The sequence below is a fragment of the Hyperolius riggenbachi genome, chromosome 12 (assembly GCF_040937935.1).
Source record: "Hyperolius riggenbachi isolate aHypRig1 chromosome 12, aHypRig1.pri, whole genome shotgun sequence".
Taxonomy (NCBI): Eukaryota; Metazoa; Chordata; class Amphibia; order Anura; family Hyperoliidae; genus Hyperolius; species Hyperolius riggenbachi.
The window spans coordinates 9999825-10027505 of record NC_090657.1 but is presented as its reverse complement, the minus strand read 5'-3'; the positions used below and the strand labels follow the sequence as shown (position 1 = coordinate 10027505).

Sequence of the window (27681 nt, the reverse complement as noted above, 5' to 3'; positions counted from 1 at the left end):
ATACTGGAATTCTTATTATAATGACTACGTCGTCCGCAGAGCGCTCCCGGCTGCACGATGTGGAATGCATGCAGTTGAGCCTGCGCACTAATGCCTGGCCGACCTGGAAGAGGTTACCGAGGGGCATTTAGCAAGCAGAGTAGGAGGGGGGGGGGAGTGGTGGGCATCACGACAGCTGCCCCGTACGTGCCTTCTCCCCCATTACTCCTAGTTACTTCGCCTCTGGTATTCTTTAGAACCATTGAGGGGTAGGGATGATCACCGATATGTAAATTATTCAGTTGATGCAAATGTATGCAAATTCTTATGCAAATATATATGCAGCTTGCAAATGGACCAATCAATTTAAACTGATCATCCCTATTGAGGGGAAGACACTTTACATCACATTTTCTAAATTAACATGAAGTGCATTTGGTTAGTTCAACTCCAGTCTGCATACAGTTTGTATTGTAAAATAGCACGCAAGCCGGAACTATTTACATCTTATTGACCATCTCTTCCTATATGATTACTGTAGACTATTTATGTTTCTGTAACATGCTTGAAAGCTGCCATCTTAATGATGGTAGGAGCACTAGGCATGGTCAATTTGATGCAAATAATTGAGTTGTTGCAGGACTATGCAGATATTTTGTATGTAAATTGATGCAGCATTAAAAGGGTTCAATGAAATCCTGTTAGAATTATGGTGTGCAGACTTGAAAGATAAATGAAAGATATCCGACCAATTTTACCCCCTTCCATGTAGTATGTGAGCCATACCTACACAGTCTACTCTATTCTATGGAGCTGAACTCCCCATCAGACAGAAATCTTTGCAAGATGCTGCACACAAAGATGCTGTACACATGCAACAGATCAGTATCTGCAAAAGATCTCTTCCTGCAAAATGCATTCATAGTCTATGATATCTGCAGATCCTCATACACACCTTGTTTAACAGACAAGCAGCGGAGTGGCGGGCAGCGGCAGACAAACATACCTTCCGTGCGTTCCAGTGCAGACACTTCTCGCTCTAGTGGCTGACGCGACTTCCTGTATAAACAGGAAGTCGCGTCAGTCACTATAGCGAGAAGCGTCCGGACGCACGGAAGGTATGTTTGTCTGCTGCTGCCCGCCGACGCGACCCCTCCAGCCCCCCAAAACGGCCACAAGCAGGCCCCGGGGGGGAGGGAGGGGGGGCTCAGAATTTCTGCAGGGGGGCCCGGTGGCTCTTAGTTACGCCCCTGTCTCCTAAACTTCCATTCTTAAATAATCCCAATGTCTGCTCTGTCTTTTACACACATTTAATCCTGTCTTTTACACACATTTTTAACATGCTCTAAGCAGTCAATTCTCCACACACTCGTCCGCAATTCCCCTCCTTCTCTTAAACAAATAAACATCACCAGGGTGAAGGGGAGTTCACCTCAGTATCAAACGAGCATGAGTCATGAGGTGTCAGTGTAAAACTGCTCTGCGGGGTTAAGAAGTGGTATTAGCCACTTCTTATTCAGGGACAGTTCTGCTCTGTCCTTAATCTAAAGAAAACTGCCGCAATTTCCCTTCATTGACAAGCATTTCCCAAGCATTGGGGAGCTTCTTACAAACATGCAGAACACTTCCCCCTGCTGGTAAGGACAGTGTAATGCTGGGCATACACGGCCAGATAGTCGCCGCTCGTCCGCGCGTGCGGATCGATTCCCGCTCGTCCCCCGCGCTTCGTTTATTCTATTGTTCTGCCTGCCGGTATCGAGTACGGAGTCGATCCGGCGGGCAATCGGACCTGTTGGAAATTATCAATCGAGCCATCAGCGGCTCGATTGATAAGAAGAAACGAGCCGTGTATGCCCAGCATTAGAAGGAAAAACTGTCAGTAATGCTTTGATAAATCTTGCCCTGAGAACCATTTGCTTTATTCTTACATTCTCGCGGTGTGGCCGGCATCACTATTAGCAGAGCTGCCTGTATACTAGTGTAGAGGTGGAGTCTGCAGGTAAGTGCTACTGACTGCAAGGGTTGGATGTAAAGTCAAAACCAGCAATGCAGTGCATTTAAAGAGACACTGAAGCGAAAAAAATATATATGATATAATGAATTGGTTGTGTACTATGAATAATTACTAGAAGATTAGCAGCAAAGAAAATATTCTCATATTTTTATTTTCAGGTATATAGTGTTTTTTCTAACATTGCATCATTCTATAATATGTGCAGATTACACAACACTCAGCATTCAAAATGATTCTTTCAGAGCAGTCTGTGAACTAATGACCTCTCCTCTGGCAGAGGAAAAGGAATTTGTTTAGTAACAGTTGAGATAATAAAAAAAAGTCAGATAACAGCCCTCTCCAGGACTTTGAAAGTTGTAAGCCCCATCTGCACGATACGATTCTTTGTACGATTTAATTACGATTCTATTTACGATCCGATTAAATCCGACATGTCCGATCAGGATTCGATTCAATTCGATTTGCTATTGCAAAACAATGGCAAATCGAATTGAATCGAATCCCAATCGGACATGTCGGATTTAATCGGATCGTAAATAGAATCGTAATCGAATCGTACAAAGAATCGTATCATGTAGATGGGGCTGTAGAGCTTAATGGCTTTTTTGCATAGAGATAACAACTGGAGTTTCTTAACTCTTCCTGTACTGGAAACAATTAGACTGATGTATCTGATCTTAATGTTTTATTTCTTAGCTGTACTACACATACAAATCATAATATCATAATTTTTTTTCGCTTCAGTGTCTCTTTAAACTATAGCTAATACAGCAAAGTCCCAAGTATCCGGCACCTGGGATCACCTGATGCCAGATACACGTGTTTGCTGGTTGCTTAACCACTTCGCATCCAGACCTTGTTTCCCACTTATGGACAGAGCAGTTTTGACATTTTAGCTATGTCCTTATTTAATCAGAAATAACTTTAGCCCTACTTAGGACACAGAAATGAAATATATCTTGGTTTATTTCAAGACAAACTAGGCTTTCATTGTATGCCATTTTTTCCCTCAAACAATTTGGTTTTCTATGAATTTTAATGGGGAAAAAAAGAGAAAAAACACATTATTTCTCACTTACCAATTTCAGTTTAAAAATAAAAAGTGCTACTGTAGATAAAAAACACATTTTGTTTCACTACTCTTACCACTTATCACAAAACTTAGATTATGTTCCTGTCATAATTTATGGTGAAGATATTTGATTCTGAATTAATGCCACAGAGTGTATTTTTCACTATGAACTGAGAAAATAAAAGTATTTTTTTACGGTAAAAATCAATCTAATTAGCTCAGGAAACCTATATTCCCGTTCACCAATTAGTGCTGCATCAGATAGTGCCAGAAATGTGCACAGGAGCAAGCCCAATCCTGCACAGCACTGCTTCTGCTACAGATTACCCTCTTTCCCTGAAAATAAGTCCTAACTGAAGTTAAAGAGACTCCGTAACAAAAATTGCATCCTGTTTTTTATCATCCTACATGTTCCAAAAGCTATTCTAATGTGTTCTGGCTTACTGCAACACTTTCTACTATCACAGTCTCTGTAATAAATCAATGTATCTTTCCCCTGTCAGACTTGTCGGCCTGTGTCTGGAAGGCTGCCAAGTTCTTCAGTGTTGTGGTTCTGCTATGAACTCACCCTTTCTGGCCCCTCTATGCACACTGCCTGTGTGTTATTTAGATGAGAGAAGAGAGAAGCTGCTCTAATCAGCTGGATAAATCGTCCTCTGAGCTGGCTGGGCTTTCACATACTGAGGAATTACAAACAAGGGCAAAGCTGTTTGCAAGAAGAAAAGAGCAGCCTGAAACTTCAGTGCATGGGGGAAAGAAACACAAATGATCTCTTGAGATTCAAAAGGAATGCTGTATACAGCCTGCTTATGTATGGATGTATTTTCTATGTGTGGACATACTGTACATCAACCTACTTCCTGTTTTGGTGGCCATTTTGTTTGTTTACAAACAAACTTTTAAAAACTGTTTTTAACCACTTTTAATGCGGCGAGGAGCGGCGAAATTGTGACAGAGGGTAATAGGAGATGTCCCCTAATGCACTGGTATGTTTACTTTTGAGCAATTTTAACAATACAGATTCTCTTTAAAGGGAAGTAAAAAGCGGCCAGCAAGTGGGGGACACAACAGTGCACTGACGATCAGGCACCGGTCCTGTCATCCCATCCCAGCACAGAGCAAGGTTATCAGCTGATCAGTACAGTAGCATACCTTCAAATCCAGGAACATCACAATACAAAGGAACAGGAAAAGTTCTGCTGAGAGACACTTCCTGATAGAAATATAAGACATCACCTGAAAATAAGCCCTAGCACATCTCTTGGAGCAAAAATGAATATAAGACACCGTCTTATTTTCAGGGAAACATGGGTATGCAGGTAGGTAGTGGTAACATTGGATGCACCCTAAACTAGGCTGCAGATCATACTTTAGAACGTAAAGGGGTTGGTTTAAGCCTTGAATGCACGTACGAGGACTGTCGCCCACAGGGATTGGGGAGAGTACAATGGGCCTGTTGCTTGGAGTGTGGGGAACTTCTTTTGGTGGGTGAGGTGAGTAGAAGAACAGTGCGTTGTGGGTTCAGGCAGACATCACATGTCGCATCACACATCTTTTGACAGTGATTGGGGCCTCCTGGACATGCTATATTCTTGCCTGAGGCAGTCCTTAACCTCCCTAGCGTTCAATTTCCCCATGATTTCTGTGCAAAAAGTGATAAAATTAATTTTTATCACTTTTTTTTCCTGTAACTTGCCAAAATGTGTCAAGCAAGGGTCTAGTATACAGTGCAGGAGAGTAATGATGTGTATGCACATTTATACTGTCCACAGCATGTTTTGTATGGATGGATAATCTGTCAGTACCGCTAGGGAGGTTAAAGAGAATCTGTACTCTAAAATTCTTACACTAAAAAGCATACCATTCTATTCCTTATTTTCTCCTAATTAACAGTTTTAGGCAGTGTTTACAAACAAACTAACCAGCTTGTGATAGGCTCACATAAACAGTGTGTGAGTCATACAGAGTGTGCAGGGGGCCTGCAGAGGGTGTGTATCGCTTCTATCCTATCACAAGCAGCCCTGCACATTCCACACATTCAAGCCTTAGCCCGACAGACACGACAGAGGAAAGGAGATAAGATTTATTACAGAGACAGTGCGATTAGGAAAGGCTGCAGTAAGCCAGAGCAGATTAGAACAGGCATAGGAACTTATAGGATAGAAGAACTAAGGCTGAAAAATTTGTTACAGAGTCTCTTCAACTACTATCCGACCGCGTCAAGCCAATGGGTGTGATGGCGGCGGCAACCCCAGGACCGCCTAACACTGATTGGCGTAAAGTCCTGGGGGGGGATTTGCAGGAGATCACGTGCGCCAATGCGTGCGTATCTCCACTTGGATTGCTATGCTCCGTCATCAGTCTCCCAGCGGCGATCAGCGACTATTTAGTCTGTACAATGCTGCTATCTACAGTAGTGCTGTACTGGGGACAGCCGTGTGACAGGGCTGTCCCACTGGGACGCAGGAGAGCAATCAGCTCTCATTGGCTGAAACCTATGACAGCTGATCGCTGTCATAGCCTGGCAGGGGGAGGGAGGGGAAGATAGGGAAATAATTAAAAAAATACGTTTATAGAAATATATAAAGTGGTTAAGCCTTGGCCACCTTGGCCACGTTTGATTCAGCGCATGTACATGGCTTCAGAGAAGCGACCTATTAGTTTTGGCTCAAAAAAAAAAAATGTAAAAAAGTATATTTTATCTCACTCCATGGCGCTCAGTCTTTTCACCGAAACTGAATTCAGATATTGATATAACTATGGGTTACTTTCTAAAGATAATCTGTATTGTTAAAATCACACAAAAGTAAACATACCAGTGTGTTAGGGGACATCTCCTATTACCCTCTGTCACAATTTCGCCGCTCCCCGCCGCACTAAAAGTAGTCAAAAACTGTTTTAAAAAGTTTGTTTGTAAACAAACAAAATGGCCACCAAAACAGGAAGTAGGTTGATGTACAGTATGTCCACACAGAAAATACATCCATACACAAGCAGGCTGTATGCAGCCTTCCTTTTGAATCTCAAGAGATCATTTGTGTGTTTCTTTCCCCCTGCAGCTCACTGAAGAGTTACAAGCTGATTGTTTGTTTACTCTTGCAGACAGCTCTGCCCGGTTGTCTGTAATTCTGCAGTATGTGACTCATCAGTATGTGAACAGAGGATTTATCCAGCTCGTAAAAGATAAGAGAGCAGATAAAAGCTGGCTGATGTAAATAACACACACGCACAGTGGAGTGTGCATAGAGGGGGCATGCATAGCAGATCACACTGAAGAGTTGGCAGCCTTCCAGACACAGGACGACAAGTCCAACAGGGTAGAGATAAGCTGATTTATTACAGAGATGGTGATAGTAGAAAGTGCTGCAGTAAGCCAGAGCACATTATAATAGGTTTAGGAACCTGTAGGATGGTAGAAAACACAATGACATTTTTGTTACAGAGTCCCTTTAACACCTCCCGGAGCTTTGTGTCAGAGGCCTTGGAACTAACAAGAGATGAAATGATACATTTATGGTGTAGTTGGCCTACGGCAGCAGGAAAGTTTTTTTCATTTTTGTGTTTACATGTTTTTTTTTTTTATTTCAGGGGATAAGACCGCTATGGATGAATTGATGCAAATGAGACTTCGTAGTGGAGGTGCAGAAGGCCTTATAGCTGAAAAACTGGAGGTGTGTTTCTATTCTCTAGAGTCAAATATAACTAGCTTGGTCCCTCGCCCCCTGACCCACCTTTAAGGAATGACTTTCATGTTGGGATGTATCCACTCCACATTTTTACCTACATGATTGTAAGCCATATTTAGCTTCTGAACAGAGCTGGTGTATGGCCTGCAGGGCTGGTTCACCCATGATGCGGGGTGAAACGCTTTCCTCAGGCGCCAAGTCCGGGGGGTAGCACCCGCCTGGCCGTGGGTGTGGGGCGGCCGCCGAGCTGGAGGGAGCAGCGAGCAGGGAGAGGGTATTGGACACAGCGGTTGGGAGGCGGGTCGGACCCCCCCTCACTCCACCTGGGTGCATTTTGAAAGCTAGAGGGGGAGCCAGCTATGCTCAATACTCCCCTTTTGCCCGCTACCCCCTCCACCTCGGCAGCGGTTTTTCTCATGGGCAAAAAGTCTACAACCAGCCCTGATTGCCTGACATACAGCTATAGTTGTTTTCTGAGTACAATGAGTGTATGATCTAGTAAATGGATAGGAATCCATGCATTAACACTTAACCCTTTAGCAGCCAATTTATTTAGAGGTTTGCAAGTGCTGCAGACCAATTTATTTTAGCATTTTATTTATTATTTGTTGCATTTGCTTGCTTCTAAATAGAAATGCTGTAATGTGGATGCAGTGCTGGGTTCCCCAAAGATCTCCTTATCAGGGGCTTGTCCACGGTGGTTGGTACATAGCCACTCCCCCTTTTTTTTGTATGGTCAGACTGGTGAGGCTTGGTGACATAGCTGTACCAGGAAGTTGATAGAATAAGTCTGAACAGCCTCATTTTCAGAATGTGCTCTGTAGGTAAGCAGGTAAGGCTGTACACAATGCAACCTCACTCTTAGCAGACACTGTGTCAAATATTTTCATCAAACTTTAATCAGAAATGACCTCTTGTGGGATGTCGCTTGTGTATCTGACTGTTCCATATTTTTCCAACAGGCACTGATTAGCCAGACAAGGGCGAAACAGGCCGCTACCATGAGTGAGGTGGAGTGGCGAGGTCGTACCATTCCGGTTAAAATTGATAAAGTAAGGATTTTCCTCCTTGGGCTGTCGGACACCGAAGCTGCGATTGCTCAGGTAACACTTGTTCACCTTTGGAAAACCTCTTACCAGGTTTGTGTTTGGTATTGTAACACACATGCTGCTGTCATAGTGTGGAAATCCTTAAAGCGGATCCGAGATGAAAAACTAACTATAACAAGTAACTTGTCTATATAGCTTATCTAAAGTTTATATAGTTTACACAGCAAATCTAGCTGCAAACAGCTTCACCAGTATGATTATTTATTCCTGTGATACAATGACAGCAGACATGTTCTCTTTGTCACATTGTCACAGGCTGAGGGCTTAAGATGCTATCAGCTTGCCTATGTGCAAATTCAGTCCCCTCTCCTCCTCCCTCCTCCCCTCTGCCTCTGAAATCTCTGGCTAGTAACCTCCTCCTCCTGCCCAGACTGAGCTCCCATAAGCCCTTGCTACAGTGCCAAGGCACAGAAGGAGCTGTGGGAGAGGCTTGGTTAGTTTATAGGGAATTAGAGTATTGGGCTTGAGGAATGCCCTATAAACTATATGAATGGAACACAATTATGCAATGAGTAAAAGTTTATCTCGGATCCACTTTAAAGTGTACCTGTGAGGGGAAAAAAACGTCCCCTGGGGGGTACTCACCTCGGGAGGGAGAAGCCTCTGGATCCTAATGAGGCATCCCCCGCCTTCCGCAGCAGGGTGATCCAGTGCTGGGATCCCCAAAGATCTCCTTATCAGGGGCTTGTTGACGGTGGTTGGTACATACAGCCATGCAGGGCGGCTACACTTTCAGCAGGTTGGGGCGGCTGGCTATAAGAAGGGGCCACCAAATATATGATGACATACAGAATAATCAGGTATACATACCGTAATCTCTTTTCCTTTAGGTTTACTTTAATCCATAGTGGCCCGAAAAACCGCCTTGGACACAACTAGTACCCTTGGAGTCCTCGTTTGCACTTGGGCGCCTTCGGCCCATGTTTTGTGCTTTGCTGATAGGCGGTGATCAGCAAAGCACCGTAGCACAAGTAATCCTATTGAATTTTTCACACTGCAGCGATTGCATCATAATTGTGATTTCCGCCAATCGCGCTGCTGGAATAAGGATTGCTAAACGCAATCGTGAAAAAATAGCAATGCAAAATCGCTCGGGTGTGATCGGGACCTAAGTAGGACATGCTGTATTAAAGTGAACCAGAGACGAAGCACCCTCATGTATTTTACCATATATACAGTGGGAACATTAGAGAAAACACCTACCCTGCTCTCTGTTTCATCCTTCCCTGCTCAGCCTGCTTGTTATCAGCCCTGATAAAATCCCAGACTGAGCATTCAGTCTGGCTTTGCTCTGGAATCATTATAGCTGAGTCATTATAGCAGAGCCAGAAGGGGACAGGCTTGGGCTTGAAAAGATATCAGAGAAGACAGGCTCAGCTATAATGATTCCTGAGCAAAGCCAGACTGAATGCTCAGTCAGGGATTTTATCAGGGCTGTTAACAAGCAGGCTGAGCATTCAGTCTGGCTTTGCTCAGGAATCATTATAGCAGAGCCAGAAGGGGGCAGACTTGGGCTTGAATAGACATCAGAGAAGACACTCAGCTATAATGATTCCTGAGCAAAGCCAGACTGAATGCTCAGTGGGGGATTTTATCAGGGCTGATAACAAGCAGGCTGAGCAGTGCAGAATGAAGCAGAGAGCAGGGTAGGTGTTTTCTCTAATGTTCCCACTGATATATATGGTAAAATACATGAGGGTGCTTCGTCTCCGATTCACTTTAAACATGCCAGATACACTGAGGCTGGCTGCAACTTCAAATAGCAACATTGAAACCAACACTGGATTGGCCTGCTGCAGAATTCAATACAAACACTTATTTTCTGGACGTGCCTTATCTGCTATACTCAGAGCGACACCCAGATAGGTAATTAGGATGAAGCCAGAAAACAGAATTCGCATATACAAAGCGCTCTTTTAGCATTCACTTTAGTGTAGCTTTACAGAAAACTGGTTACATGCACACTGACTTTCCTTCTGCCTTGTTTTTATATTTGTAAGTTGACATTTGGAGCTGTTGAGACAAATCCTGGGTGTGGATCACATTGTGAGGCGGTACCTTTTCATTTATCGAGTGTCTCTTATCGTTAACGTCAGCGTGCGTTACTTGTTAGCATGCTTACTGGGCTTAGAGTAATCGCTGTTTTCAGTCAAGCGTGAAAGTGCCATGGGCCATAGACGAGTCATGTCAGCTGCTTCAGGCTTTAGCTCGCTGAATTGGGTTGGACGACACCTCAGACAGGCTCGGAGGTTCTGCTGAGGACACAAAGGTCCCCCCTTTGAAGCAGTAGGATCAGCCATACTATTCCAAGGAAAAAAAACACGTAGATAAATACTTGATCTACTTACATAACACATGTATTGTACTGTCCACGTTTTGATTTCAGTGAATGTTATATAATAAATGAAGAGAATTCTGTTCCTGGTGGGAACCATTTCTTTTGCCCACAGTTTAGGCTAAATCCTGATGTCATTTCTGCCCTTTACTTTTTTTCTTGTCTCCTCCAATCGCTGAGTCACCTCAGCCTTGCTTGTAAACACAAGTGAGCAGAGGATCGTGTTTCAGATAAGGAGCTGGCAGGGAAATAAAGGGAAGAGGAGGAATAGATTATAGGTAAAAAGAACCCCCAGCATGCAATTCTTTGGCACCGACTACTAAAGAGCCAGTGCTCATAAAGTATGTGATAACTCCAAATCATAACAGCAGAAAAAGTTTTGAATGCAGGATTAGCATCTTTATCACTTAATACACTCAGACCAGTTGCTGTTGAAATTTGATGTTTATGGTGACGATACCGCTTTAATGTGGACCTTTTGTTAAAAGGTTGTTGTGCTGTTGTGTGTCTTTTAGAGCAGAGAGGAGGTTCTGAGTTCAGGTCCGCTTTAATACCCGACTGGATCGAATGGCCAAATCGGGGCCTGAATGTGCGTCAGGGTTATGGGCCACCCCTCAGCCTCTCTGGCGCACTGCACGCCTCTTTTAATCTGGATCTCCGTTGTTGGAAAAAAAAACTTAGTCCAAGTTTAAGAAAAATACAAAGGTGGCAAATAGAAGTTTTAAAAAGTACACTGGCCGCGGCTTCACAGCTTGCAAGCAGTGAGTGGTCCTAGGTTAAAGTGAACCTCCAGACTAAAAATCGACTCAGCAGCACTGAAAAGGCTTGGTGTTTCTTTAACAGTTTCACAGCATCAGAACTTTGTATACAAACCTCATTTTTAGCTGCACAGAAGAAAACTGCCCGGGCTTTTTTCCCCTGATGCTGTGCAAAGCATGATGGGATTTCTGATGTTGTTCTCCTTCTGCTGTTTTGGTGCAATTTTTTTTTAATTTTTTTTTTTTTTACGTGACATTTGAAGCCTAGCGCATGCATCTGGGAGGGGTTATCAGGACACAGGACAGTTGGGACTGTGCCTCATGCTCCTTGTCACCTCCTTTCAACCAAAAAGATGGCTGCCCCATGACAAAGATGGCTGCCCCCATGAATCACAAACATTTGCCTGTTCTTTTAAACAGGGTGGGTAAGAGATTATATTACCTATCTAGTCTAATTAACATAATTAATGTAACTTAATAACAGTGTGTTTGTTTAGGCTGACGTTCCCCTTTAACGCAACGCTGGCAAACGGCTCTTAGTAATCCAGCATGTGCAGACAAACTATAGTCCCCCTGCTATTTCCGTGCACAGGATAGTAGCTGCATGTATCCAAACGTCACCGCGTCCGGAAACATCACCACGCTCTACTCGTTACATCACTCCGTAGCTCCATCCTACGTGGTTCGTTTGCCGTGGGAACTGTTCAGGGGCCCCGATCGGCACCAGCTGGGCTGCACTCCACATATTAGAGACGGATCTATCCTCTTTTAATGTGTTTATTACTTGAATTGATTTTACCATATAGGATTTTCACAAATCGATTTATGTGTGTGTACTTGAATCTCCAGCTATTTCAGTCTGTGTATGTTCATGGAATGTGAGCGCTTAATACATTTTTTGCTTATAGATAACTCCAGAGCTAGCTTATCTCGATGGAAGTGATAGTGATTAGTAGGGATGGTCCTTGAGATGTTAATGATTTTACTTGCATGCAATCGAGCCAATCGAATTTGATACAATCGCATTTGATCGATTGCACGTGGAATTGTAACGTGTAGATGGGGCTTAGAGCAGTTTCATCAAAGCCAGCGGAAGGAACACTGGAGTAGAACTGGAGCAAAAATGGAGCAGATGTCCAGATCAAGGATTTCTGGTTTTACATCACATTTTTGTTCTTATTGCACGGATCTTGATAAATGTCCCCCTTTATGCTCTAACCTCAGACATCCTGTACCTGTTTTGTTCTGAGCTAATCGATGGGAGCTGCATGTGCTTTTGATGTGAAAAGTGAAAACTATGTGCAAGACTGTTCAACAAACTAACATATAATGCACCTCCAGCCAGGGCCGGCACCTCCATAGAGAAAAAGGGGCAATTACCCTGGGGCCCTAAAGCCTGTTCCCCCCCCCCCCCCCAACGTGCCCCTCCAGCTATGGTGACCCATGAGTGGGGGTGCTGTGTTTTATTCTGTAAAGTACAAAGAGAAGGTGACTAATAGGAGCCCCAAAAAATGATTTTTAGGGACATATGATGGGCACCTAATAATATTGTGTGATATGGGAGATTGGATCGGCCTGGCAGACGGCTCGGGCCCTGGGGGTGACTTGGTTGGAAGGGCGTGTCATGGGGGCCCCCAAAATGACATTTTGCCTCAGGGCCCTATTGTAGCTAGAACTGGCCCTGCCTCCAGCTTTGCAGAACTTGCTTGTGATTTCTGCCAACTCTGTGATTAAGGGCTCTGCCTCTGACACAGGAAAGCTGGGATCAAATCATGTCTTTTCCAGTTCAGTAAGCCAGCTCCTATTCAGTAAGGAGACCTTGGGCTAGACTCCCTAACACTGCTACTGCCTATAGAGCGCGCCCTAGTGGCTGCAGCTCTGGCCTAACACTGCTACTGCCTATAGAGCGCGCCCTAGTGGCTGCAGCTCTGGCCTAACACTGCTACTGCCTATAGAGCGCCCCCTAGTGGCTGCAGCTCTGGCCTAACACTGCTACTGCCTATAGAGCGCCCCCTAGTGGCTGCAGCTCTGGCCTAACACTGCTACTGCCTATAGAGCGCGCCCTAGTGGCTGCAGCCCTGGCCTAACACGGCTACTGCCTATAGAGCGCGCCCTAGTGGCTGCAGCTCTGGCCTAACACTGCTACTGCCTATAGAGCGCCCCCTAGTGGCTGCAGCTCTGGCCTAACACTGCTACTGCCTATAGAGCGCGCCCTAGTGGCTGCAGCTCTGGCCTAACACTGCTACTGCCTATAGAGCGCCCCCTAGTGGCTGCAGCTCTGGCCTAACACTGCTACTGCCTATAGAGCGCCCCCTAGTGGCTGCAGCTCTGGCCTAACACTGCTACTGCCTATAGAGCGCCCCCTAGTGGCTGCAGCTCTGGCCTAACACTGCTACTGCCTATAGAGCGCGCCCTAGTGGCTGCAGCTCTGGCCTAACACTGCTACTGCCTATAGAGCGCGCCCTAGTGGCTGCAGCTCTGGCCTAACACTGCTACTGCCTATAGAGCGCCCCCTAGTGGCTGCAGCTCTGGCCTAACACTGCTACTGCCTATAGAGCGCCCCCTAGTGGCTGCAGCTCTGGCCTAACACTGCTACTGCCTATAGAGCGCCCCCTAGTGGCTGCAGCTCTGGCCTAACACTGCTACTGCCTATAGAGCGCGCCCTAGTGGCTGCAGCCCTGGCCTAACACTGCTACTGCCTATAGAGCGCCCCCTAGTGGCTGCAGCTCTGGCCTAACACTGCTACTGCCTATAGAGCGCCCCCTAGTGGCTGCAGCTCTGGCCTAACACTGCTACTGCCTATAGAGCGCGCCCTAGTGGCTGCAGCCCTGGCCTAACACGGCTACTGCCTATAGAGCCCCCTAGTGGCTGCAGCTCTGCCCTAACACTGCTACTGCCTATAGAGCGCCCCCTAGTGGCTGCAGCTCTGTCGCTTTGAGTCTGCCAGGAGAAAAGCGCAATATAAATGTTTGTCTTGTCTGTCTGGGCTTCCTTTGTGCCCCAAGCTTTGTATTGTCCTTGTTGGTTGCACCAGCTTTTGCTATGTCTGCACTCTTACCTGTGATATGCCTCTCTGCAGCTACAGCTCATGATTGCATTCTGATTACTGACAAACTGCAACTGCACTGTCACTGATGGTCACCCATACAGACACACATTGCATTTGTATATCTCAGACACTGACCACACTGTGGCCTCTAATCTTTGATTTTTCTGTGGCTGCAGACAGGCTACTCTGACTGTACTCGAGCAACTGATGGGTGGGACCACACTGTCAACTGACAGGAGTATAACTGCACTGTGACAACCACTGACATTGACATGGTAACAATAACCAGAGGGACTGAGACTGCACAGTTACAACCACTGAAAGGACTAGTACTGTATTAAAGGGAACCTAAACTGAGAAGGATTTTTCCTTTTAAAATAATACTGGTTGCCTGACTCTCCTGCTGATCATGTGTCTCTCTAATACTTGTAGCCACAGCCCCTGAACAAGGATGCAGATCAGGTGCTTTGACTGAAGTTAGATTGGATTAGCTGCATGCTTGTTTCAGGTGTGTGATTCAGCCGCTACTGCAGCCAAAAAGATCAGCAGGACTGCCAGGCAACTGGTATTGTTTAAAAGGAAACCTCTATATCCCTCTGTTACGGTTCCCTTTAAGCCTGGTACACACCATGCAATTTCCCGTCAGATACATGGGTCGAATAGATAATTTCTGACAGATCCAATCTGATTTCTGATTGTTTTTCTGAACAATGACCATATGGAATTGTGGTGCAACAGATATTTCTGGGGCTATTACATGAAACAAAACTGACATCAATTAGTAGTACTTGGTCTACACAGAACACAACCAATAACAGGACTGGGGCTTCATAGAACTGCATCATCACAACCACTTAAAACGGAGCTCCGAACTTCCTCTGTGCTCTAAAATGTATGCAACAGCATAAAAACCCTTAAAGAAAAACATTTATTTTTTATACCTGATACAAATCCTACAATAAACCTGCAGTGTGACTACTTCCTGCTTTCATGGAAGCAGACACAGGGTTAACATCCTGTGTTTACAAATAAGCTTATCTACCGTGGTAGTCAGGTGACACGGGAGAGATCAAATTACAACTTGTGCTTAGTCACAGATGAGGAGGAATTAGACAGGCTAAACTCTCTAAATACATACATGATGTATTTCTATGTTTTCCTTCTATCCTCTGCAAGAGTTCAGTTCCGCTCTAAGTGGTGGGATGCTATAGTGCTGCGCTGTGACAATGGCAACCACAGGAGCAAAATAGCCCATTTCAGGAACTAAGATGATGATCCTTTTTATTTTTCAGGCTCAGGATGAAGAGACCAAAGAACGGTTGTTTGAGTCCGTGTTGAGTGAATGCAGAGATGCTATACAAGGGGTGCGAGAGGAACTCCGATCTGAACAGGTGAGCTCCATTTCCAAAATCTATTCTTGCTTTGAATGCAAACATTTTTTATACTCCTGATAAATTGACAGAAATGACTTTGGTCATATACTAAAAATACAACTCTACAAGTTCATCTCTCCTTCATTATCTACTGTATTTTTCGGAATATAAGCTGCACCTAGGTTTAGAGACCAAAATCTGAGAAAAAAAGCGATCTCTAAGCTACACTATTTATCTACACTGACCAGCTACACTAACTCCAGTTACACTGCACTACACTAACCCCTACTGCCCCACCAGCTAAACTTCACTACATTAATCTACAGTACACTCTGACCTCACCTGATCCTGCTGCCGCGCTCCTTTCCCCCTCGCTTCGGCCCTCCTCTTCTGCTCCTGCAGTGGTGACATCACTGTATAGTGTGGCTGCCTGACGCTATTATTCATTTATATTTTATTTTTTTGCTACCCACTGTCACGTACCATTAAGTATCACTGTGAAAATGGTGCTAACTATGTAACGTACTGATTGTAAATGTACACTTCTGGTTTTCAGAGACACAGAGATGCGGTTATTGATGGAGAAACTGGCAAAGTATCCACCCTACAGTACTTGCATAGGTAAATATGGTTCACTGCTTTGTTTTCTTTCACAGATTGTTGGAGGAGGTAAAACGAAAATGACTTGTGTCCTGTACAAGGTACACTGAAAACGGACTCCACCCCTTTGAGCTTGTACTCTGTGACTGGCATCTGCTAATCCGATGCAGCCACTGTCTGGGTTCTACATTACATAGGCACTACAAGCACTTCATAGTAGCTCAACTCTCACTGATAACTTATTTGAGGTCATAAAACTCCTTCATGGCTGAAAAACTAAAATTTGCTGGAAACAGATAAAAAGTTCATTAGTTCAGGATTTGTGTGCATGCAAGCTGACTAAACATTAAAAACCTGGTCCGTATTTATGACCTACCATAAGTTTTTAGCCTTTAGAATCCAAAACACAACAGTGACAATCCATGAATTCCTATTTCACATTACGGCTGGAGATATGTACAATTGTTTATATCATCAGTTCATTTTTTTTAACTTAAGGTTTGCATTAAATTAACATGTGGCTGAATTTTCCAAAGGTTTTTTTTTTTTCCTGCAACAGCTTCATCAGTTGTAAAAAATGTTTAAGTAATGGCCTAGTCTTCTATTTTCTTCTCCCACCTTTGAAAGGAGTTAATTAGGGCTTTTAAGGTACATACACACGTCTGATTTTTCCAAATGACCGATTGTTCGGACCGGTCGTTTGGACGTCAAGTCAGACGTGTGTACAAACGATCGTTCAGCTGATAAGACTGGTTTTGACCGATCCGCCAGTCTTATCAGCGGAACAATCGCTTGTACACACATCTGACTTGACGTCCACACGACCAGTCGTTTGGAAAAATCAGATGTGTGTATTACCTTTAGTTATTGGTTAAGCAGAGCTACTGGTATGTTATACCTTATCTATGCTAGTAGTAAAAAAAAATGTAATATTAGTAAATGCTTTTCACTGGCTAGAACTGTACGAATACTTTTTAAGGGTTTGAGGAAACTCAGTTCCCTTAATGCGGACCTGAACTCAGAATTTCCTCTCTGCTCTTAAAGATAAGCAGCAGCATAACCTTTAAACAAAAATATTTCTTTGTTACAGCTGATACAAATCTGCAATAAATCTGCAGTTTGTCTACTTCCTGCTTTCAAAGAAGCAGACATATTGTTAACATCCTGTGTTTACAAATGAGCTCTCTGCCTTGGCAGTTAGCTGACACAGTTAAGGGATCAAATTACAACTTGTGATTAGTCACAGATGAGGGTGAATAGACAGGCTAGACTCTCTAAATACGTACAGGTTGCAGTTCTCTGTTTTCCTTCTGCCCTGTGCAAGAGTTCAGGTCCACTTCAATTTCCATGGCGGTTACCCCGAGTCAGGCTGGGGATGAAAAAAATAAGCCAGGAGTGGTGACCCTGACTCTGGGTAGCTGCCAGCAGGTCTATGCAGATCCTGCAGCGCAGTGGGCATTTTATTTCACCTCCCCTGGAATCCGGACACTGGCAGCCATTCTCCTTCTGGTCCTCGGAAGGATATCCGACCTCAAATACCACAAGAACACACACAGCGCAGCTCACCTGTGAGATATGTGCAGATAATCATATGGGGAACTATAGCGGTGAGTGGAGGGGGCGGGGACTAAGGATGGGCAGAGGGGAAGAACTGCCACTTCCTCCCCACCCAAAATCGACATTCTGCTCAGTCAAAGGTTACGACTGAGCAGAACAGGGGGCACTGGAGGGGAGTGGATGGTGCTGTATAGTAGCTACAGCACCAGTAATAAAACAATATTAAAAGTATCGGGGAAGGGGGGAAACCAGGTCAGGGTACTTTAAGATGACATTTTATTTCACATTCTGACCATGTAAAAAGTTAAACTGAAAACTTTGTGCTTTGCAAATTATAATATGCTGTACTTTAAAACACAAGCCTGAACTATCTGTGGGATTTAAGATATTACCTGCTTCCACGTTTTGGTAAAGAAGGTTGATGTCATCCCCTTAGTAGTACTGTCATGTCCAGAATTCCACTTTAATGTTGCTTTTATTTTCTATTTGTTTTTTTCAAGTGAACCAGAGACAAAGCACCCTCATGCTTGTTATCAGCCCCCATCTGAGCATTCAGTCTGGCTTTGCTCTGGAATCATTATAGCTGAGTCATTATAGCAGAGCCACAAGGGGTCAGGCTTGGGCTTGAAAAGACATCAGAGAAGACAGACTCAGCTATAAAGATTCCTGAACAAAGCCAGACTGAATGCTCAGTGGGGGATTTTATCAGGGCTGATAACAGGCAGGCTGAGCAGTGAAGGATGAAACAGAGAGCAGGGTAGGTGTTTTCTCTAATGTTACCACTGATATATATGGTAAATACATGAGGGTGCTTCGTCTCTGGTTCACTTTCAATAGCAAATCATGGGCGATCATAACAAATCTTGTCTAGAGATTACCATTTGTGTTTGTGCTGCAGCTACCTGTCTTACATCAAGCTGTCCACGGCTATCCAGCGTAATGAGAGCATGGCAAGTGCTCTACAGAAGGCTCTACTACGGCAGCCTCAGGCTGAGGAAGATGGCAGGAGAAATCCGCGGCCACAAGACCTCATCCGACTTTATGAAATCATCTTGCAGGTGAGAGAGAGATTAGCTATGTGGTCTTTGTGTAATAGAGGTCATAACTGGAATACAATGTTTAAAGCGAGTCTGAACTAAAAAATAAAAGATACTTGAGGAGAGGGAAGGCTTTGGGTCCTATAGACAGAGTGCGCTCGCTCGTGCGCAGAACGGAGTAGACTGTCTTCTGGAGCACTCAGGCTCCCGATTATTTCCGAAGTCTTCTGCAACAGCATAGAGCGTTCTCCGACCCCTCGGTCAGAAACTAGTAGCGGAGGAGTGCTCCCTTGCACATGTGCAGTACAGAAGCACCCTTCTTTGGAAGCGCTTGTGGACACTAGTACTTCTGTGGACTCCCAAAGGTGCAGACTTTCACGGGTGGGGGGGCAGTGGTAGACTCTAGGGCACAGAGTGACGACTGAGAAGCCTCTATGGCAGGGTTTCTCAAACCTGTCTTCGTGACTCCACAACGATGGAGTCCACGTAGCTGCGACACTAATTACCCAACCGGTGCATAGGGGAAGTTGCTTGCAAAACATGCACCGTTAAGGAGTCACAAGGACAGGTTTAAGAAACCCTGCTCTGTGGCATCCAGTGCCTTTCCTCTCCATAGGTGAGTATTTAACCTTTTCCTCGTAGGGTAGCTGTACATTTACTTAGAGACTCTGAAGTCTCAAAAAAAAAAATAAATCTTTTTATTTAACAAATATTTTTAATGTTAGCCCTAACTAAACCGCCGCATTCCCGCCGCTGTACACTATTTAAATCTCTCCCCCCCCCCCAAACTCCCCGGGGGGCAATCCAGGCAGCGCTTCCGTGAGAGGCAGAGCTATGAGCCGCAGCTCTGCCTCTCAGCACGTCTGTCAGCCCGGATCACCGCCCCTCTGTCTTCCTTCACTGAGAGGGGCTGGGGAGGGGCGGAGATCCGCCGCTGACAGACGCGTGTAGAGGCAGGGCTGCAGCTCAAAGCTCTGCCTCACACGGAAGCGCACAGGGCAGAAAAGTCCCGACCAAGAACGTCGTGGATTTTGCAGGGGAGAGGGAGGGCGGGAGTGAGGGGGGATTTAGATAAATTACAGCAGCGGGAATGCAGCAGTTTAGTTAGGGTAAACATATTAAACACATTTGTTATGGGGGTTTTTATTTTGAGACTCCAGTGTCTCTTTAAAAACTAATTTATTTTTGAGGGAATTTCATGAAGTGCTGCTTTTTTTGCATAACCATTCAGCGTCTCTGGAACACCCTTTCAATACAGTACTTGTAATATGTATCAGGGCTGTGGTGTTGGAGTCTGAGTCAGTCAGAGCAATTTTTTGGTACCTGGAGTTGGTTTAATAAATGGAGGAATTGGAGTCGGATGATTTCTGTACCGACTCCACAGCTGCGACATGTATGAAAATCCACTACTTTTGCTCCTCTTCACTTGTCTTGATTGGTATTAGGATTTTACTTTTTCATTTTTGGGTTTAATTTTGGGTTTAAAGGGGCACTATGGCGAAAAATTGTAAAATGTAAAATATGTGCAAACATAAACAAATAAGAAGTAAGTATGAGCCATAAATTACTTTTCTCCTATGTTGCTGTCACTTACAGTAGGTATTGGAAATCTGACATTACCAACAGGTTTTGGACTAGTCCATTTCTTCATAGGGGATTCTCAGCAATTCTTTATAAAGGTATTTCCTATAAAGGATTTATACAATAATGCTAGCCAGCTTCCCTGCTCGCTACACAGTTTTTTGGCAGTCGGAGAGAGAAACTGCCATTCACTAAGTGCTTTGGAAAATAAATAAATCACTGAGAATCCCCTATGAAGAGATGGACTAGTCCAAAACCTGTCGCTTCCGTCAGATTTCTACTACCTACTGGAAGTGACAGCAACATAGGAGAAAAGTCATTTATGGCTCATTTTACTCTAAAAAAAAAAACATTTCTTGTCTTATGTTTGCGCACATTTTAAATTTTAAAATTTTTCGCCATAGTGCCCCTTTAATTAGGCTTCACTTGCTTTTATGTGTTTCACTGGTTTTCTTAGTAAATTATAGCTAGCCGTAACTGTAGCTGTGAAGTCTACTGGTTGTTAGCATCTCCACTCATCTATCGTTTCTGTTACAGAATCTTGCAGAGCTGACCCAGCTGCCTGGTTTGGAGGAAGACCAGAGTTTCCAGAAGGAGATAGCATTGAAAACATTAGTGTACAAAGCATACAGGTTAGAGTGAAAACAAGTGTGTGTGTCAATAGGACAAGTCTCCAGAGTTGTGTGTTCCTAGCCAGGAATTTGTCTTTTTTACAGGGCAGTAAATCTGTATTGGTTTTTTTCCAGATGTTTCTTCATCGCTCAGTCCTATGTCCTGGTGAAGAAGTGGAGTGAAGCCTTAGTTCTCTATGATCGAGTGCTGAAATATGCCAAAGAAGTACAAGCTCAGACTGGTTCATCTAAAATTAATATGAAGGTAATGTTTTTGTTTTGTTTTTTTTGTCTTAAACACATGAGGCGAAAGTAAACTAATGAAGTAAACAAATGTATGTATCTTCCTTCTCCTAAAAATGACTTTTTAAGATATTCCACAGTTTTATTTTATGTTTAAACCTACTTTTTAAGTTTCAACTGTTTTATTTTTTGCTCAATGACACATTCATTGAAGTATGCCCGGGCTAAAATCTATGAACTATTGACCATTTTTATCTCTCTCCTGCTCTCAGAAGCCATTTTCTGCTAGTAAAGTGTTTTATAGTTGGAATTTCTTATCACACTGTAGTCACTTTCTGTCTAAGTCAGGACTAAGTCAGCCACTTACATACCTGATATTTAACTCTTTCAGGCAGAGAAAAAAAAAAAAAGGAACACAGCATAGTTATTTATGTGCTAGGCACTGTACATACACATGTCTGTCTCATCATGTCACACCTCACCTCGAGTATCCTTTAAATGGCAGTTTGAGCAGATAAAGCGGTATAGGGTTTTTTTGCGTGTGTAAATCTGAACATATTGGGTAACTTGGAAAGGGAGGACTTGCTACACTCTGTCACCATCAGTAAACTGGAGAAATTGACAGACACAAGTTATGGGTGAAAATTGCTGTTAAAGTGAACCTGAACCGAGTAAAATTATTTAACATAAACACTTTATGTACCTGCAAATGAATATTACATACTTACCATCAGCTCCTCTCAGAAGCTTACTATTTTCTTCTTACAATAATCCCTTCCAGTTCTGACAAGATTTTGTCAGAATTAAAATATATCAGATGCTGTCAGTTATAACTGAAAGGTCAACTGGTGAGCAAGGTAATGTCCATGTTTCCCCATGGCTTAAGTGGGTGATATTACAGTTTACCAGTGTGCTGACCAGGAAGCTGTTATGGGGTAATGGCCATTTTCTAAATGGAGGACAGAGAATTATATTAATCACAGTGCACAAACAGGACATGGGAGAGGAGAAAGAGATTGTTGAGCAGACTACACAGGAGGCAAGTATGACGTGTGTATGGTTATTTTGACTTTAAATTTTTGTTCAGGTTTGCTTATGGTAATAGTAGAGGGAGGCTCTAAAGGTCACAATGTGCTTTCCATGCAGAAAGACACCAGGAGACCTCTATAGTGTAGTCTATTGGAACAACTGGAATAATTGTTGCTTTAAAAAAAATGATACACAGCCCAGATTGCCTGGCATACATTGCATTTGTACATCTCGTACTTCTTAACACCCATTGCTACAAGGTACCCAATACTACCACGGGGACCCGGTGTCATGGCTGGCGGCGATAAGGGGGCCGCAGTGGGCATCATGGAGAGTAATGTTGGGCCCCCTGAGGTGCATGGGTAGTGCGAGGGGAGCAGAGGAGAGAATTCGCCTCCAGTCTCCACCAGTGATCTACCTTCCCTAGGTGTCCCAGTCTCCATGATTAAGATGCCATGTTTGGTCATGTGACCCGCCAGTATGGAACAAGGTAGATCAGAGGAGGAATTTCCAGTGTTTATTAGAAGTTTGTCTTCTCTTGGCGAGGATGTTTCATTTCATGTATAAGCGACATGTTTAATGACTGTCCTTTTAACTTGAGTCTGAAATGTTGCTTCTCAAATCCAAGCTTCGTCTGTGTCACCTAATATAAATCAAGCTAAAGAATTGGCATTGTTGTATGCATCAAGAACACACATTTTTGGCTGTAGTAAAATGCAATAGAAAATTACATATTTTAAACTACAAAACTGCGTATTATTTTAAATATAGAAGAGCAACATTACTCTAAACTTAGAGGACTTAAATTTGTACATAGAAGAGAAGAAAAACACTGAGAAAGCCACCGTTTCCATTCAGAGATAAAGGGACCCATACACTGGTCGATTTCAGCCATCGATCGATTCTATGGAATTGATCTATCTGAAATCAATTCTATCACAGCTATCTATCGATCGATTTAGATAAATTTGATCTGACACTATGGAAAATCCAGGTCGATGTGCTGCTGGCAGCAGATTGATGGCCCATGGAGTTGCATTGGATCTAATGGTCCAATAATGCATTTAGATTGGTTTCCAATAGAGTTCGTTCTGAAATCTATTGGAAATGTGTTCCTAGTGTGTGGCAAACTTCAGATAGATTCCTGTGAGATTGGGCTTGACAGGCGTCTGACAGAAATCTATCTGATGGTTGAATCTGCTGCAAATCTATCAGTGTATGGCCACCTTTATATTCCCTAATCTGGAAGTAATAAGCCACTGTAATTTGAGCTGTCACACCTATCTGATCTGTGCTGTGGTGTTGTGGGTTATATGTAAACACAGGAGGTTTAACCCTGTATGTGCTTCCAGCAAACCAGGAAGTGACAGTTCTGCAGAATCTCTGAGGAGCTGTGTAGGCAGTAACAAAGTAATGTTTTTCTGTAAAGGTTATTATGCTGTTGCTTATCTTTTAGAGCAGAGAGGAAGTCCTGGGTTTAGTTCCGCTTTAACTATTGTTCCTCTGTTCTTAGGATTTACCAGATGTGCATGAACTGATCAAGCAGGTGAATGCAGAGAAGTACTCCCTTCAGGCTGCTGCCATACTTGGTGAGTGAGCAGAAACTACTGTAAAAGTTTTGGTACAACTCTACCTGGATTATTTACAGCCACATTCACACCTCCTAAAGTAATCCCCTTAAAGTGGATCCGAGATAAACTTTTACTCATTGCATAATTGTGTTCCTTTCATACAGTTTATAGGGCATTCCTCAAGCCAAATACTTTTTTTTTGTTTTAATACTCTAATTCCCTATAAACTAAACAAGCCTCGCCCACAGCTCCTTTTGTGCCTTGACACTGTAGCAAGGGCTTATGGGAGCTCAGTCTGGGCAGGAGGGGGAGGAGGTTACTAGCCAGAGATTTGAGAGGCAGAGGGGAGGAAGAGAGAGGACTGAATTTACACACCGGCAAGCTGATAGCATCTCCAGCCCTCAACCTGTGACAAGGTGACAAACAGAACATGGCTGCCTTCATTGTATCACAGGAAGAAATAATCATAAACTTTTGAAGCTCTATGCAGCTAGATTTGCTGTGTAAACTATCTAAACTTTAGATAAGATATATAGACAAGTTACTTGTTGTAGTTAGTTTTTCATCTCGGATCCGCTTTAAGATCACATTATGTTCTCTATATTGAACAATGCAGTGCATCATTCATCTTGTGCATTGTGTGCATGTATTTGTTCTGATTCCCTGGAAGTGTTCCTTGTTTTCCGTTTGAAGCTATGGTCAAAAAGCTACATAAACAGTTTGCAAAACTAAGATCCATTGGCAATATGGAGAAGACAACACTATTGTCCAGTCCCAATTTAATTAACAGTACATACTAAAAACGGGCATACTGATGCGTAGTATGTTTCCCACAAATGGAATGCCTGATTTGCAGCTCCAAGACCACTTTTTCGCAAACCAATAATTCACCATGAATTAAATCCTGAGTCTACGAGCACCCAAGGTAAGTGTTAAATCATGGCTATAGGATAAGCTCTTGGACCAAAACTGAGTATGCCGAACGATGTGTGGATGAAAACCAGTGGGTCATGCTGATTGTGTGTAAAGTACATGGAAAGGAGTGCCATGAAGCTCCACTGACCAAAAAATAAATTATTCTTGGACAATATTAAAGAGACCCTGTAACAAAAAAAAGTTCCCCTGAGGGGGGGGGGGGGGGGGTACTCACCTCGGGATGGGGAAACCTCAGGGTCCCAATGAGGCTCCCCCCTCCCCTGTAGCTGCAGACAGTCCAGCGCTGACTCCCCGAAGTGTCCCAGAATCCTCCCTCGATAAGCGCTGATTTATTTACCTCTCCTGGCTCCAGCGGGGGCGCTGTTGCGGCTTTCAGCACAGAGATAGGCGAAAATAGCCAATCTCCGTCGGGTCTGCTCTACTGCACAGGTGCAGGAAACTTGTGCCTGCGCAGTAGAGGCCCGACAGCGATCGGCTATTTTCGTCTATTTCCGTGCGGAAAGCCGCAACAGCGCCCCCGCTGGAGCCAGGAAAGGTAAATATTTACATCCCTGCTGTTCGGGGAGCTTTATCTCCGCTGCCGTGGGACACAGGAGGACGGGGGAAGCCTCAATAGGATCCGGAGGCTTCCCCCACCCCAGGTGAGCACCCCCCAGGGGAGGTTTTTCTCAATACAGGTTTTCTTTAAAGAACTTGGTGGGATAGCACCTTTCTGAATAAAGCCAGTGTATTATGAAGATAAATATTTAATAACCCCTTCCCTCTTTTTACACCTGACCACACACTGGCCTCTACTGTAATGCATTCTCATGTATGGTCAGGCGGTTGAGAGGGTATTGCTTCAATCACAAATGCAGTCCTAAATCTCATTGTTAAAATGAGCACTGTATAGTGTGTTAACAGTGCAGTGGAATGAAGCCTTACATAGGGTGATGTCACCCAAGAGACTTCCCCAGTGTGTACAGCGATTCACCATAACATTGTGCCCAGCAACATATGCTTATTATACCATTAGCAGCTTCAGTGAAGTTATCTTTATCTGCTTTTTGACCTCAGTCGGCAGAACTCGTTGTGCTGTTACTTCTTGGAATGCATTGATATCTCTCTACTTGCAGAAAATACAGAAACTGAAGACAGAAATCCTCTGTTATTGTCTCCTCCTGCCCCCTAGTGACAAGTGGCCATAAATATGCATTACAGCAGTACTATTTAGTAGCAAGCAAATGTAACAAATAAGATATGAACAAAGTGCTAAAATAAAGTGACCTGGAGCACTTGCAAGCCTCTAAATACATTGACTGCTAAAGGGTTAAAACCTCAATAAATATGTCACTTTTTGTCTTTATGGACAATCACTGTAGAGTTTCTCTTGCTGCTATGAAAGTAGTCTCTACTACTACTGAGAGAAAAGAAACCACTTCGATTCAGCTCTATACATTGCAGGTATAGATGTCAGACATTATTTCAGCTTGCTTAAAGGGACTCCGAGATGAAAAACTAACTATAACTAGTAACTTGTCTATATATCTTATCTAAAGTTTAGATAGTTAACACAGCAAATCTAGCTGCAAACTGCTTCAAAAGTGTATGATGATTTATTCCTGTGATACAATGACAGCAGCCATGTTCTGTTTGTCACCATTACACAGGTAATCTGCAACTGCATCTCCACCCCTCAGCCTGTGAAATATTCACTCCCCTCTGCCTCTGAAATCTCTGGCTAGTAACCTCCTCCTGCCCAGACTGAGCTCCCATACGCCCTTGCTTACATGGGTCTGAGTGCCTTGGTGTTTTGGAGAAGCTGTGGGCAAGGCTTGTTCAGTTATAGGGATTTAGAGTAATAAAACAAAAAAAGTATTTGGCATGAGGAATGCCCTATAAACTATATGAAAGGAACACAATTATGCAATGCACTTTAAGTGTAAGCGTGTAAAACATTGTTATTCCGTAAGGTTCCTCATAGAGAACGAGATGTGGAAGTGTCAAAGGTTTCTTGCCAGTCCAGTGACCTAGTCCAAGCATGGAAAGCGAGTAACAAGCTCCTACTCTGAGCAGCAATTAGCCATGGATGGAGTAAGATGTGGAGTTTGTAAACTCTTTACACTCAGCAAAAAGTACACAAAAAATGCAATTTTAGCTTTAACTGGGTTGAATCTAAATTTTCAGCCGGCTATACATTTTCAAAAACACTTCAATAACTTAAATGACAAAACGCCTTTCAGGAACACAGACGTGTCTGTAGCAATTAAGTTATTGTGAAGTTTTACTTGCGTCAAATTCAAGTTATAAGTATCTTAAAGTGAACCGAGCACCTTTTTAGCACTCAGGACATTTCTATAGCACATGAAAAATGCATGCCAAAAATCTGTTTCATTATTAACCACTTAAGCCCAACTGGACGAGATTTCTCGTCCAGTTGGACTGCGCACACTCCCCCCCCCCCCCCCCCCCCCGTGCGCGCCCCCGCTACTGGCCGCTAGCCCACCGATCAGTGAAAGGGATTATAAATCCCTTTCGCTGATCGGACCCCCCGGAGAAAAGCCGACAGCGTCTCTTCAGACGCTGCAGCTTTTCTGAGCTCTGGTCTCTTTTCTTCTGCCTGGGAGCGAGATCGATCGCTCCCAGGACTTTTTGATTCTGGCCATCTTGTGGCCAAATAGCAAATTACACCCAAAAAAAAAAAGTTTTAAGAATAAACCTATAAATATATTAAAAAAAACCCTGTTTACCTCCCACACCAAAAAATACCTACATACAAGTTTACATAAAAAAAAAAAAAAAAATTACAATAATAAAAAAAAAAAAACATAAATAGTTACCTAAGGGTCTGAACTTTTTAAATATTCATGTCAAAGGAGTATATCAATAGGATTTAATAAATTATGGGCTTCTAAACAGTGATGGACGCAAAACGGAAAAAATGCACCTTTATTTCCAAATAAAATATTGTCGCCATACATTGTGATAGGGACATAATTTTAACGGTGAAATACCCGGGACATATGGGCAAATACAATACGTGAGTTTTAATTATGGAGGCATGTATTATTTTAAAACTATAATGGCTGAAAACTGAGAAATAATGAATTTTTTCCATTTTTTTCTTATTCTTCCTGTTAAAATGCATTTACAGTAAAGTGG

At 43.5% G+C, this 27681-nt stretch overlaps 1 protein-coding gene across 1 annotated transcript in view; it reads left to right on the top strand.

Moving 5' to 3' along the window:
- Window positions 1-27681, top strand: part of SRP68 (signal recognition particle 68) — a 61490-nt gene that overhangs the window by 20250 nt on the left and 13559 nt on the right. Inside the window, exons 7-14 of the mRNA XM_068263743.1 lie at window positions 6654-6736; window positions 7714-7854; window positions 15295-15393; window positions 15932-15996; window positions 18431-18590; window positions 20688-20782; window positions 20897-21026; window positions 23547-23622. Coding sequence (XP_068119844.1) covers window positions 6654-6736; window positions 7714-7854; window positions 15295-15393; window positions 15932-15996; window positions 18431-18590; window positions 20688-20782; window positions 20897-21026; window positions 23547-23622 — 849 coding nt within the window. The remainder of the gene's footprint in view (window positions 1-6653; window positions 6737-7713; window positions 7855-15294; window positions 15394-15931; window positions 15997-18430; window positions 18591-20687; window positions 20783-20896; window positions 21027-23546; window positions 23623-27681) is intronic.